The sequence below is a fragment of the Aristolochia californica genome, unplaced genomic scaffold (assembly GCF_029961685.1).
Source record: "Aristolochia californica isolate CCGP_79_NKW_82.1479 unplaced genomic scaffold, dmAriCali1.0.hap1 SCAF_9, whole genome shotgun sequence".
NCBI classification, from domain to species: domain Eukaryota; kingdom Viridiplantae; phylum Streptophyta; class Magnoliopsida; order Piperales; family Aristolochiaceae; genus Aristolochia; species Aristolochia californica.
In genome coordinates this window covers 33,778,034-33,789,890 of record NW_027182290.1, presented here as the reverse complement: position 1 = coordinate 33,789,890, position 11,857 = coordinate 33,778,034, and the positions used below count along the sequence as shown (strand labels likewise).

Below are 11,857 nucleotides of genomic sequence, written 5' to 3'. Positions count from 1 at the left end.
ACTCTCTCCAACCCCTGTTATCTGCCTGCTTACGGCCGCCGGTAATTCTATTCTGCAACTTCAGAAGTTTACAAAGACAAAAAACCCCGTGTTCATTTTGATCGGTTTTAACGTATACTTATAATCTTATTTTTTAAATAATTTTTCATAGTAATATATCAATGTGGGAGTTTAGGTTTTATTGATACTCTCAGATTTTTTTTATTTTTTTTTTGGCGATATTCTGAACCAGCCGGTTTGTCCAGATCCGAGCTTCCGAGTTCCGAGTCCGACAAATCTCGATTCTACCCGGGCAGTCCAAGCTGAGAAGAGAGAAGTTCGAACTGGGTCCCTGGTTATGTGTGGGGACCAGTCGCAGGCGGCGCTTTCTTATGGCTCCGAAATTCTTTAGGGGGAGAAAATACCAAACAGGAACCCGTGATTGGCTGGCACTTTGGTCTTTCCTGCGGTCACTTTCCGACAAAACCCCGAGCACCTACCATTTTCACGTCAGTTTTATTTATTTCCTGAGTCAATCTCAGCCACTCTTCTTACTAAATCACCTGAATTTCATCAATTCGTTGTTTTTGCGGCTGTCTACTTTGAGGATTCTGCATTTTGCTACTCGGTAGGTCGCTCATCTCCTCTTTCTTCTTACATTTCTTTGATCTGTGAGTTTGTGAGGTTTGTTGCCTTCATTCAAGGAGGTAGATGCGCTGAGCTGAATATGTTTGATACTTCTTTTGGGGAAGCATGCTGTTTGTTTGTTACAGAAACGATCATTGTGTGTTCTGGCTTTAGGGTTAATCGTCTTTTCTGTTACTTTTCCCCCCTTTTCTTTTGGAAACTTTTCTTACGATTTGTTCTTTCATCCCTTCTAATTTGTGAGGTTTGTTGCCTTCATTCAAGGAGGTAGATGCGCTGAGCTGAATATGTTTGATACTTCTTTTGGGGAAGCATGCTGTTTGTTTGTTACAGAAACGATCATTGTGTGTTCTGGCTTTAGGGTTAATCGTCTTTTCTGTTACTTTTCCCCCCTTTTCTTTTGGAAACTTTTCTTACGATTTGTTCTTTCATCCCTTCTAATTTCTCACTCTATATGTATGGGGCTCTCCTGTTTTTCTTGTTTTGGCACTGTTTTAAAACTTCGACTTTAAGTCAAAGTTTTATTATGAAACTTGAAAGTGGTTTTGTTGTTTACGGGATGATTTGATTTTGCTTTTAAGTTTTTCTTTCTTTCTTTTTGTATCCGTGGAGTAAGTGGTGCAGAGAATTTCTTATTGTAGATTAATGCCTGCGGTTTTTTGGCGGATCATATATTCGGTTCTATTTTCCATCTTCGAGAAAGGGGAACTAATGTTTCCTCTCTGTATTTTTAGGGGTATCTGATCTTCAGACAATGGCTTTATGTTCTATCTTGGTACTTATAATTAATGAAGCTTAGGAGCCGCTGCATCAAGTCTTGCACCCTGAACCATGGAACCTTAAACTCCACCTTAAACCAAAGGATTAGTCAGATGTAAAATGAAAACACAGAGAAGATGATATGCCGGGGAACCTTATTCGAAAAAGGTTTTTCCTTTTATTAAGGATAAAAATATCCAGAAATTAGATTACATAAAGCACATAAAATTCCCCATAGGATTTTAAAGTTTTTGTGTTTCACCTTTCTGAACGTCCTGCAATCAGCTCAGGCTTACCTTTTCTCTATCTAATGAATCGTTCAGAGCTCAGTGTCCCTCATCAGAAGTGACATCCTCCTGCTTTTGTGTATTCTCTTGCACCCAAAGAAAGACATCTGGTACAATAGATTCTTTTCTGCTGATTCTCCATCATACTGACCTTTTATTATCAGCTAGGTAGCTCTCACTGATTCAAATAGAGTCAATTTGGAAACACACACTATTCTTTCATCTGAAAAAAAAAATGATTCTATGAAGTTAAGCAAAACTTCAATAATGTCACTTAGAAGGACAAACTCTTCTTCTTGTATGAACGGAATGGTGAACTTATGTTTCCACAGATCTTTGATGGTTCTTTCATGTATGTTTAATCATTTCATTTTAGGAAATCTATGCGCCATTTGCAGCCAGAACTATATTTAGGCGACAGTGAGAAGCAAGTAACCATTGTACTCTACATAACTATTATTTTTAGTTCATAAATACATCATAACATAAAGAACACATGAAATGCATGCAAATTTTACCTTTTTACTTGCGTTTGATGATTAAAGTGGCCCTCCCTCTTACTAGAGAAACTAATAACTGCAAGAATTAATGCTAATGTTATTATACCCATTTATGCACTTACTAACGGAAAAAGGAAAGTTTTTTATCATCCATTTTGAACTATATAGTAGTTTAAGAGTTTCAATTTCTCTATCATCTACTTCTTATTCTGCAAGTGTATTTCTTTTGATGGATCTAAATGTCTTTTATTTTGTTCAGAGGCGATGATAAATGTATCACCCAAAGACTGTGTCTACCACTAGTGTAGTTCACAGCAACCCTTTAGCTCATGGCCAGCAATTACACTGGATCCAATGCTGTCCCAAGCAGCGGAGGGAACAGTGCTAATGCAAACTTGAGCTCAAGGCAGCGGCTAAGGTGGACAAATGAACTTCATGAACGATTTGTGGATGCTGTCATACAACTTGGTGGGCCAGACGGTGGGTACTTCCTTTATAGCTAATACATTGATGCCCTTGACCATGATGAGTCTTTTCTTTAAAATGTTTCCAAGTCATAAGTTAAACAAATCATTGTCATGCTTGGGGTATATTTTGAATTTTACATTTGATTCAATCTGACCTACTACGACTTCTGATGTTGCATTTGTCCTATTTCTACAGGAGCCACTCCGAAGGGTGTATTACGGGTTATGGGTGTACAAGGTCTGACTATATACCATGTCAAAAGCCACTTACAGGTACTTATTTACTTTGACCACCTCATCTGTTATAAATAATTTTAGTTATCAAGTTTTCTGACTATTATTTTTTCTCAATCCAGCGTCATATTCAGAAGTATCGACTTGCAAAATACATTCCTGATTCTTCAGAAGATGGTAGGTGAATCTGATATAAAAATATTCTTATATGATACATTTTGTGAGCAATACTCATTTTCTAGTGAGTGAAAGTGTAAAACTACAGCAGATTTCGTTAGGGAGCAGTTAAATTTGTTATGGATTTGAATGTTTTAGAGAAATAACTAGTATTGTGGTCATTTGGAAAGTGTAATAATTTCTTTTGTAGGGGCAAAGACTGACAAAAAGGAAGCAAGTGACTTATTTTCAAGTTTAGATGGCACATCGTAAGTAATATTTTTATTTTCATTGTCCAAGTTCTTTTTTCTTTCTAACATTCCTCTTTCTTGTATTTATTTATTGCTGAATCTGCCAATTATGAGTTGTGTTATATCCTAACTTAATAACACTAGTAGGGATACTAATGTAGCTCTTGTTAATTGCTCCCCTTGAAAGGTGGCATTTCATTTTTGAACTCTTACAAGCTTCTTATTAGCACTTCTGTTTCATGCAAAATTAAAAAAACTGAAATTGTTTCTTATAGTGTTTTGTAATACTTGCTTATGCACTTTTGCCTTCTTTGAAGAGTGATGAGTGTTCATATTAATGAACACTAATATTTTTCATTTTAATGCAACTGGTTTTATTGTTGTATTTTGTAATTCCTTTCTTCTCACCTTTTTCAAAAAATGTATTTATGATGATTGTGCTCTGTATTTTGTATGGATATTAAAGTTGGAACTGTTGTACACCTGCAACAATCTAATCTAACCAGTAGTTTCACAGTCTGGATTTTTGTTTCTTGTGTAGTTTGATTGGTTTTATGGTTTTAGTCGGTCTTATGATTTTACATTGTTTTGTATGCTTTTTATACATCAACTTCGCCATATGTGTGCCATTACTTTTCCTTTTCAGTCCTACCATAGTGAATTAATAAAATTACTTATTTTAATATTTCATGTACGCTATGTGCCTTAAGTCATGTTGTTGGTTTTTGTTTTTCATTTTCTATCACTTAATCTAATCCTGCATCTCTATGTTATAGAGGAATGCAAATCACAGAAGCTCTGAAACTGCAAATGGAAGTGCAAAAGAGGTTGCATGAGCAACTAGAGGTAATTTTGCATCTGCCGTTAATACCTATAAAAGTTTACTGTCGTGAACTTTCTGATAAATTAGTTTGTCCAAGAGATTATGCAGGATTATACACGAAATATCCTTTTCTGGTACTCTCTTTACAGCTATGAACTATAATCCAAATTCATGAATTGGTGATAAGCTTGGAACTGTAGATTGAAGTAAGAGTAACAACAGAGTGCTTTAGGGAAGGAAAAATGGAAATACACTAATAGAGCAATGGAGACATTGTGCTTAAAAACTACTAATGGTCATCTCTCTATTTGAGGGTTAACTTCATCTGAAACGAGCAATTAACAGACAATAAAGAGACATCTGGTAAGCTACAATCAACAAAATACTGAGCTGATTGTAAAGAAAGCCCTAGGCATAGAAGTGGAACTGGAAATAGAACCAACTAATTCACAAACTATAGATAAACATTTCAGTGTACAAATACTAAGCTGATGATAGGAAAACACCGTTAATGGCAGTAGCATTGGAAAAAATAACCTACTAATGAACAAACTATAGATTTGTTGGAACACATCAGTCAGCTAAAAGTAGTAGATATAAGTGTAATGGAAAAAGTGAAGGAATATTAAATGCTAATTTGTATCTCTTCCATTTAATAAATGAGAATAGTTCTTCTTGCTCGACAACATTCTGATTCACTGGCATGGACAGTGAAAATTAATTATGATTGAACAGGCCACACCTCAAGATCTGCCCCACGTGCACCTAGCTGTGAAGATTAGAAACATTAAGAATTATCTCCAGCATGTGTCATGTTCCACCACCCATATTTTTCTTTATGAGGGAAAGCCATGTGATGCCTAGGTCTCAGTGCAATTCTGCTGCGCCTGTAGGTAGAAGACGTGAAAATTTTGGATGGTCATTTTCAAAGATGTATTCTTCATTATTAGACCAGTTCAGAGTTAGATTTATCATGCATAAAAAAAAAAAAAGAGTTAGATTATGATGAACTTCTTCATTTAAAGTGGAAGGGATCCACAAATTAGTCTGGGCATAGGTCGTTTTTTTGTCATTCTATGTGTCTTCTGATAGTCGTCGGTGACTCTCTCTTGTAACTTCTATTAATCACATTCAGATTATTACAGTTTAGATTTTACCGTGCTATAAAGGTCGTCTGGTACTTTTTGGTAACTGTTTCTAGTGATTTCACTTAGTCCTATATGGAGTGTCTGCATCTTATTGAATTTTAAGGCCTTTGAAGATTTCATGTACACTACTTACTGTTCCATGCTGGAAAGCAATTTTATAGTTCTAGTTCAGATTCTTACCAATTGGACATGTAATTGTATAGCTTATCAATTTTTGGAAGTTTCTCTTAGCAGAAAAGGATAATAGTTTTACCGACCTGTTTTGGAGAATGAGAATGGGAAATCATAACTGTGTTGTGCTCCATCTCATAATTCAATGAAGAGTTAGGGATACGCATTTGTCCTACTTGGTTTGACATTTGCATTTTAATTATTGCCGTTAATTGCCATTTTAATTAAGATTTCATCAAAAGTAACTAACAGTCCCATTATCAAATATTGAAATTCTATAGGTTCAGAGACAGCTGCAGCTGCGCATAGAAGCTCAAGGCAAGTATCTGAAGAAGATAATTGAAGAACAACAACGACTAAGTGGTGTCCTTGCAGCCCCACCCTCAGGCGACCGCTGCCCTGAAGCTGACAATAAGACTGATCCCTCCACTCCTGCACCAACCTCCGAGTCTCCACTTCAAGATAAGGCCACCAAGGAATGTGCTGCAATACATTCAACCAAGAGCCTCTCCCACGATGAATCCTACTCTTCATGCCATGAGCCACTGACACCAGATTCTGGATATCAGGTTGGTTCTCCTGCCGAGAGCCCGAGAGGAGAAAGACCAACAAAGAAACACAGGGTTGTGGCTCCCATGAACACAACACAAGAGATGGTGCTTACACATCCAATACTTGAGTCGAGTTCAAGCTCAGGTTTCCAGCCCCTGTATTCGAGATTTCCAATGGGCAGCCAGCTGTGATGAAGATCAGTTTGGAAATGCATCTGGGAGTGATATGTGAACCCAGTGTTTGCATCTCGAAGGGAGTCTGTTTCCAGAGCGTTGTCCAATTCCCGTCTTCTGTAACCTTACGGGTGCCACCATAATTTTATTTTCAAAGAACTATAGAGTTTTTTAGAGTTTTTCTTCTGTGTAATTTTGAAATGTTCAAGTAGACAAGGTCTAACCACGGCTGTGATGGCTCCGAGGATATGTTCGCTGTTAGCCTTTTTCTTTCCTCCCTGGTCGTTGATTGAGGCATTCATGAGTACACTAACCCAAAATAGTAAAAAGTTGAAGGAAACGCCGACTTCGTCGCTGATCATACGGAGGCCATTCAGGGTTTATTTTGACTGGGCCTTTCTAAACGTACGAGAGGTGGCGGCCATCTCACTCCAGCATCGGGTAGAGCGATGGGTGGGCATGACCCGGTCACAGGTGACCGTTGTTTTGCTGCAATAATGAACAACAGAAGGTGAAAAGTTGTTGCAAAGCTAATACTAGGATGACTTCACAATAGGGCAACAAATATTTTTTTATTTTTTTTAACCAAAGAAGTCAATTGTCGATTCTCCACTCTTTACCAGAAAAGAGTTAGACGACCACTGGGCCTTAGGATCAGAATAGAATCTTAAAAGAAAGGATAAGTTTTTGCTTTTCTTATTGAGTAAAGGAAATCCTTGATTCAGATTTAAGTGCAACTATTTACAGATGATTGCAAACCCATCAGGAGGAAAAGATTCATGGACTAACATCAAATGTTTACATCTCAAGGCGCCAAATAAGAGCAAATCTCACACGGGGTTCTCCTGATTGTTGAAGCATAGGTTCTCAGAATAAGTGCTCAGTCTTCATCTTCATCTTCATCTTCATCTTCATCTTCAATCCCAATCCAACGTGTAAAGGCAAAGAGGAACTCCTTAAAAGTTACCATTCCATTTCTATCCCAGTCCATCTCTTCTGCAATAGCACACAATCAGAGTCAATAGATTGAGTAGTAGTGAAGTTAGTGTGCCTTGCACATAACAATAACTCAAAATATCAGAAACCAATTACACCATGCTCATCTTATCACAAAATTTCAGAAAAGAGAGGAGAACAGAATCCAAAAAGAAACATTAGTTCGTAGAGTGAAGTGAATCTTCTTCCATCTTTATATGATACATAACACGAAAACAACCAAGCTTTATGGTATTCAGAAACTTATATTCTACAGGACAACGTATCCATTAAATTTTCTATGCAAGTTTTTCAAATGGAAACAGCTGTTTGCTACCAATGGGAATTTTTTTTTTTTTTTTTAAGGATCAATGGGATGTTATTTATGATGGAAAAAGAATCAACTTTCCAAAGATGGGTAACATTCTTTAGGCTGGAAATTCACCCCCCTTTAGACATGGAGCTGAGGTTTCAGATGATCCTACGAATTACATACAATGCAAACATCAGTACAACACTGACTGAGTTGAGCAGCCCCATCATTAATTTTATCATAAGCTTTGGATTCTTTAAGAAATATATGTTAATAAACAGTTTTTTATCAGATAACTTAGTTATCTAGTAATAAAGGATCAACAGCATACAAATCCTCAAGAAGCATTCACATACATGAATCTGGATCCATGTAGCCAAGTTCACCATAAATGGACAAGGCTTAGTCATTGAGGATGATGAAAGTATAGATAAGATATTGAAATGAACTAATAAAGTACATGTATCCATAGACCACAAAATAGCTCATATTACTTAAATTGACTCTTATGTTCACACAAAAAATCATACATGTTTTTGTTCTGTGTATTGAGAGAGAGAGAGAGAGAGAGAGAGAGAGAGTACCAAATCTTTTTATAGCTATGCGTCCAGAGGAGCGTTCACCAGTAGTAGTTTCATTTATTGCTTGAACCATCTCATTCTTGCTGACATATCCATCTCTGTTCTTGTCCAAAAACACAAATGCATCCACCAACGTTTCAAATGTTGCCTCAAGATTAGGCATTCCCATTTTTGATTTCTGGAATTTAGTCATGGTATACAAAGAACTTATATAGCTATCAAGTGTCATCCAACATAACAGCAAAACTCATATGCTAATACATTTACAGTTATCTTTATCTATGGAGTTACGAATTCCAATTTTTTACAGGGACAACAAGGCATTCTGCATGTGTGAGAGATTGTTCAAAATATAGTTGTACTGCAGCAGCCTAGAGCCATAAGATGTTCATCATATATTTAGAGACTAATTGTCAAAGATCAAGAATAATCAGACTAGTCACAGTCCACATAAAAAGTTCAAAAGTACAATTAGCAAAAAGCAAAAGGCATCAAAACCAACATTCTGTATAAGGATACGGTATGGAGGGCAGTAGGGTCTTCCTTGAGAAGGTATACAAGGCAGAGGAGTACAATGAATTCATTGAATTTCATTCCCATATTTTCATTTATGTCACATGCTTCAAAGAGATCACTGATCTCCTCTTCAGAGAAAGAAATCTCCATTTTCTGGAAGCAACTCTTTAGTTCTTCTGGATCAATAGTACCATTTGAATCTTCATCTGTTATGAAGGATTAATAAATTAGTAAACCAGAAGAAACAAACACCAAATCAGTCAATTTTTATTTGAATATGAAACACTAAGAAATGAAGAGCCAGCAATGTCAATCCCCTACTAACTTATAAGCATGACAGTACTCTAAATTTTGAAGGATCCTCGTTGACATAATATAGGGAAGATGAGATTTTAGTATCAAAACTCTTGACACAAGGGAAGAACAGTAAGAGTGGTTTAAAAAAAAGAACGAGTTTCAGTATTAATTGATTGGATCCACCAAAAGAAATAGCACCTAGAACTCTCACCAAACTGCTCAAAAATGGTTTTGCAATTTCTCAAACTCTCATCAATTTTTGGGAATTTCAAGATGACGCTGTTGAAAGATTTCATAGAAGTTCCTTCAGATGCCCTCCGCTGCATTGCTTCCACCATCTTAACCTCAAGTTTTGTTTCAGGTTCATAAGGAGAGGGATCACTCTTTCCAACTACACCTCCCATTTTGCCCAATAAGATGCCAGTGCCTGAAAGATGTGCAACTGGGAAGTCACAGAAGAAATAGATTAAAAAAATACCTTAAAGATAACATAACGATGAAAAATAAAAAAACCCAGCAGGGCAATAAGTTCTGAGCATAAAAAACAGTAACGACAATCTGAAGAAAAAAATCTTTGTTTTTGTTCTTTATGATGAAATGCCTTGGTCTTTTATCAAATGCATAAACATACTTCGAGTTAAAAATTAGTTCAGTTTCTAGATTCTGTTGGAGCATCTACAATTTTGTTCTTCATAATGAAATATCTTCGTCTTTTCATCAGATGCTACTGCATCCAAGATCTGGGTGTCAACAGTTTGTTTCAAATTTTAAAGGATCCACATTGAGGTGTCCTAACACTTGTCATTTAATTGAATATTATGATGCTCCTTTGCATTATTTAAGCCGCAAACATGTGAATGACTTGAAACCACAGAAATTTTCCTGAGAAGTGACCCAGAAATTCAGAACTACCAATTCTCTTTGGATTTACTTCTGCTGTAGCACAATAACACGTTATCAACAAACACCATTCCCAGATTCCATTTAATGACAATGGGCACAAATATTACACACAAAAACAAAAATAATAATAAGTGAAGATCACATAAAACGGTTTGTTCACAATTCCAACTCAAATGCAACAGCAAATAACACACCATATGAATGGATCAGTAGCAAGTAATGCACCTTATGGATAAAACAAAACACGCCTCTTCATGAAATGAACAAAACATTTTTTGTCAGACTATTTGCAGTTGGTATGGAATCCATCTACCCCTTACAAATTAAACTCTACGACAAGTCATGTCCAAAAGGGCAGAGTACAGACTGAACTTAATGGAAATATTATGTCAGAATGTGAAATAAGAAAATCCAAAGAGAACAAACAGACAAATCTTTGGAACTAGACAAGATAGAATGAAAGAAGACTAACCAGATCCTTGTCGACCTTCTCTTATTGGATGTCCATATAACTGAAATAGAGTAAAAGATTGCATAATCAGATATGAAAGGAAAAAAAAACGCGAAAACCAACTGTGGTAGTTCCCAAGGTCCACATGTTCCCCTCAATCACTAGAAGACGGAAAAAGGAGGATTCAGCACGAAACTGGCAAAGAATAAAATTTTATAAAACCAGATAATGAATAGACTCAGGTCACGCCTTGCTTTCGCTTTTAACCACGCACCAGCAGTGTAAAGTAACCATTGGCACCATCACACAAACAAGAACAGAAATGACCGGACAACATGTGACGTCCATATCTCGTCTCCAAAAAGATAAACACAATGAAAGGGAGATGACAACAACAAGTAAAATCATTGTATGATGATAGTAATAACAACAAAGCGCAAAATTCATTACGTTCCTCCAGAAATAAGTAATAACAGAGCATTTCTGCAGAAACCTACCTTCTATTTCTCACTCAGAAATGAACTGCAGGGAAAGCAGAAATGACATTTAATCAACCATCGCCCGCAAGACCCAGCATTCAAAACATGAAAACAGAGTAGAACCAGAAGAACCCAGAAAAAAGAGCAAAACTAAAATATAAATAAAAGAAACCAAAACGTAAGCACCAAAAGAATGATAAGTAACGAATTACGGAGCACCAAACCTTACTGAATTCCACGGACGTTCACTTCGTTTCTTTTCACCCTTCCGTTATGCAGATTCCAAAGCGCACCGCTGGTTCTAGAAACAAAATCACCTCTCAACCCAGCAATCAATCCAAATCCTTCTAAGCAATTCCACTAACCGATCGTTCAAGAAAACACTATAAAGACAAAAGAAAAACAGATCAAGAAAGGCAGCTCCCCTTTTCCAATGCTTTGAATTGATCTCAGAAACCTATAACCAAAGGTCAAATCAAGGAGCAGGCAGAGCACAACTAGAATCAAGGAGAAACCAGAGTGGGTTTGTTACTTGGTTATATTTTATATATTTTTCATGGGTTATTTCGTCGAGATTGAAGCTGCACCTACCACGTATAACTCGGAGAAATCAGACACATCTATCCCAAATGTAAGTTGGTTTTCTTCCCTCATTGGTCCAGTCGTGAAAACTAAAAAGTGGGTCACCACCATGATTAGAGTTTATTAGTGGAATTGTGCGGTGGGGGCTTAAAGTTCTCTTTTTATCCCGATGAATTCTGGAATTGGTGTCGCAGCTTCGCCGCTCGAATCAGGAAGGGTCAATGAATCTTTCTCGTTCCGTAAATCACCTTGACTTTGTTTAATCGATAATTAAACCACGTAATCTCAATACCGTTGACGTTTTAAAATGCATTGTCTCCGTCTCCCTGACGACTGACACCAAGGGTTTTATGTCGACTGTTGACCATTCGTTTTGTTAAAGGAAAAGCTTCTTTTAAAGCTCTACGTTTATATGGAAATGAATCAGAATTCAGATGTTGGAAACTGGCGATGATAGATGGACTGTTTGAACTTTGAATAAAGAAAGGAAACTTAGGGCAGGAAAAGGATTAACCATGGAGGAAAGGGTCATTCCTCGAAGATGCCCAAGGCAGCTAGCTTCAAACGAACCATTTGGACCAAAATGACTTGAATTGATATTCAATTTTCTTCCGT

General features: G+C 36.8%; 2 protein-coding genes across 7 annotated transcripts; one reads left to right on the top strand and one right to left on the bottom strand.

Moving 5' to 3' along the window:
* Nucleotides 1-439: 439 nt before the first annotated feature.
* Nucleotides 440-6,420, top strand: LOC137941007 (myb family transcription factor PHL7-like). 2 transcript variants are annotated; one of them, XM_068786196.1, is made up of 7 exons: nt 440-607; nt 2,430-2,650; nt 2,834-2,910; nt 2,994-3,048; nt 3,239-3,296; nt 4,055-4,124; nt 5,702-6,420. In XM_068786196.1, the coding sequence occupies exons 2-7, from the start codon at nt 2,500-2,502 to the stop codon at nt 6,161-6,163; spliced, it is 873 nt and encodes a 290-aa protein (XP_068642297.1). In that variant the 5' UTR covers nt 440-607; nt 2,430-2,499; the 3' UTR covers nt 6,164-6,420. The 2 variants fall into 2 exon arrangements, with proteins under 2 accessions (XP_068642297.1, XP_068642298.1); XM_068786197.1 differs by lacking the exon at nt 440-607 and adding an exon at nt 1,717-1,780.
* Nucleotides 6,421-6,827: 407 nt separating this feature from the next.
* Nucleotides 6,828-11,163, bottom strand: LOC137941681 (probable calcium-binding protein CML21). Of its 5 annotated transcripts, none has more exons than XM_068787187.1 (6): nt 10,885-11,163; nt 10,203-10,242; nt 9,039-9,269; nt 8,534-8,736; nt 8,018-8,192; nt 6,828-7,141 (listed from the first exon to the last, which is right to left on the bottom strand). In XM_068787187.1, the coding sequence occupies exons 3-6, from the start codon at nt 9,229-9,231 to the stop codon at nt 7,026-7,028; spliced, it is 687 nt and encodes a 228-aa protein (XP_068643288.1). In that variant the 5' UTR covers nt 9,232-9,269; nt 10,203-10,242; nt 10,885-11,163; the 3' UTR covers nt 6,828-7,025. The 5 variants fall into 5 exon arrangements, with proteins under 5 accessions (XP_068643288.1, XP_068643291.1, XP_068643289.1 ...); XM_068787190.1 differs by having other exon boundaries at nt 9,039-9,254; XM_068787188.1 differs by having other exon boundaries at nt 10,890-11,163.
* Nucleotides 11,164-11,857: the final 694 nt, after the last annotated feature.

What these genes read in the sequence shown, in the direction of transcription:
- LOC137941007 (XM_068786196.1), top strand. Translation starts at nt 2,500, where the DNA reads ATGGCCAGCAATTACACTGGATCCAATGCTGTCCCAAGCAGCGGAGGG. An exon ending in ATGTCAAAAGCCACTTACAG is followed by an intron (nt 2,911 to 2,993) that starts GTACTTATTTAC and finishes TTCTCAATCCAG; the next exon opens with CGTCATATTCAGAAGTATCG. An exon ending in GGTTGCATGAGCAACTAGAG is followed by an intron (nt 4,125 to 5,701) that starts GTAATTTTGCAT and finishes GAAATTCTATAG; the next exon opens with GTTCAGAGACAGCTGCAGCT.
- LOC137941681 (XM_068787187.1), bottom strand. Translation starts at nt 9,231, where the DNA reads ATGGGAGGTGTAGTTGGAAAGAGTGATCCCTCTCCTTATGAACCTGAA. An exon ending in AACCATTTTTGAGCAGTTTG is followed by an intron (nt 8,737 to 9,038) that starts GTGAGAGTTCTA and finishes CCTTCATAACAG; the next exon opens with ATGAAGATTCAAATGGTACT. An exon ending in ACCCTACTGCCCTCCATACC is followed by an intron (nt 8,193 to 8,533) that starts GTATCCTTATAC and finishes ACTAAATTCCAG; the next exon opens with AAATCAAAAATGGGAATGCC.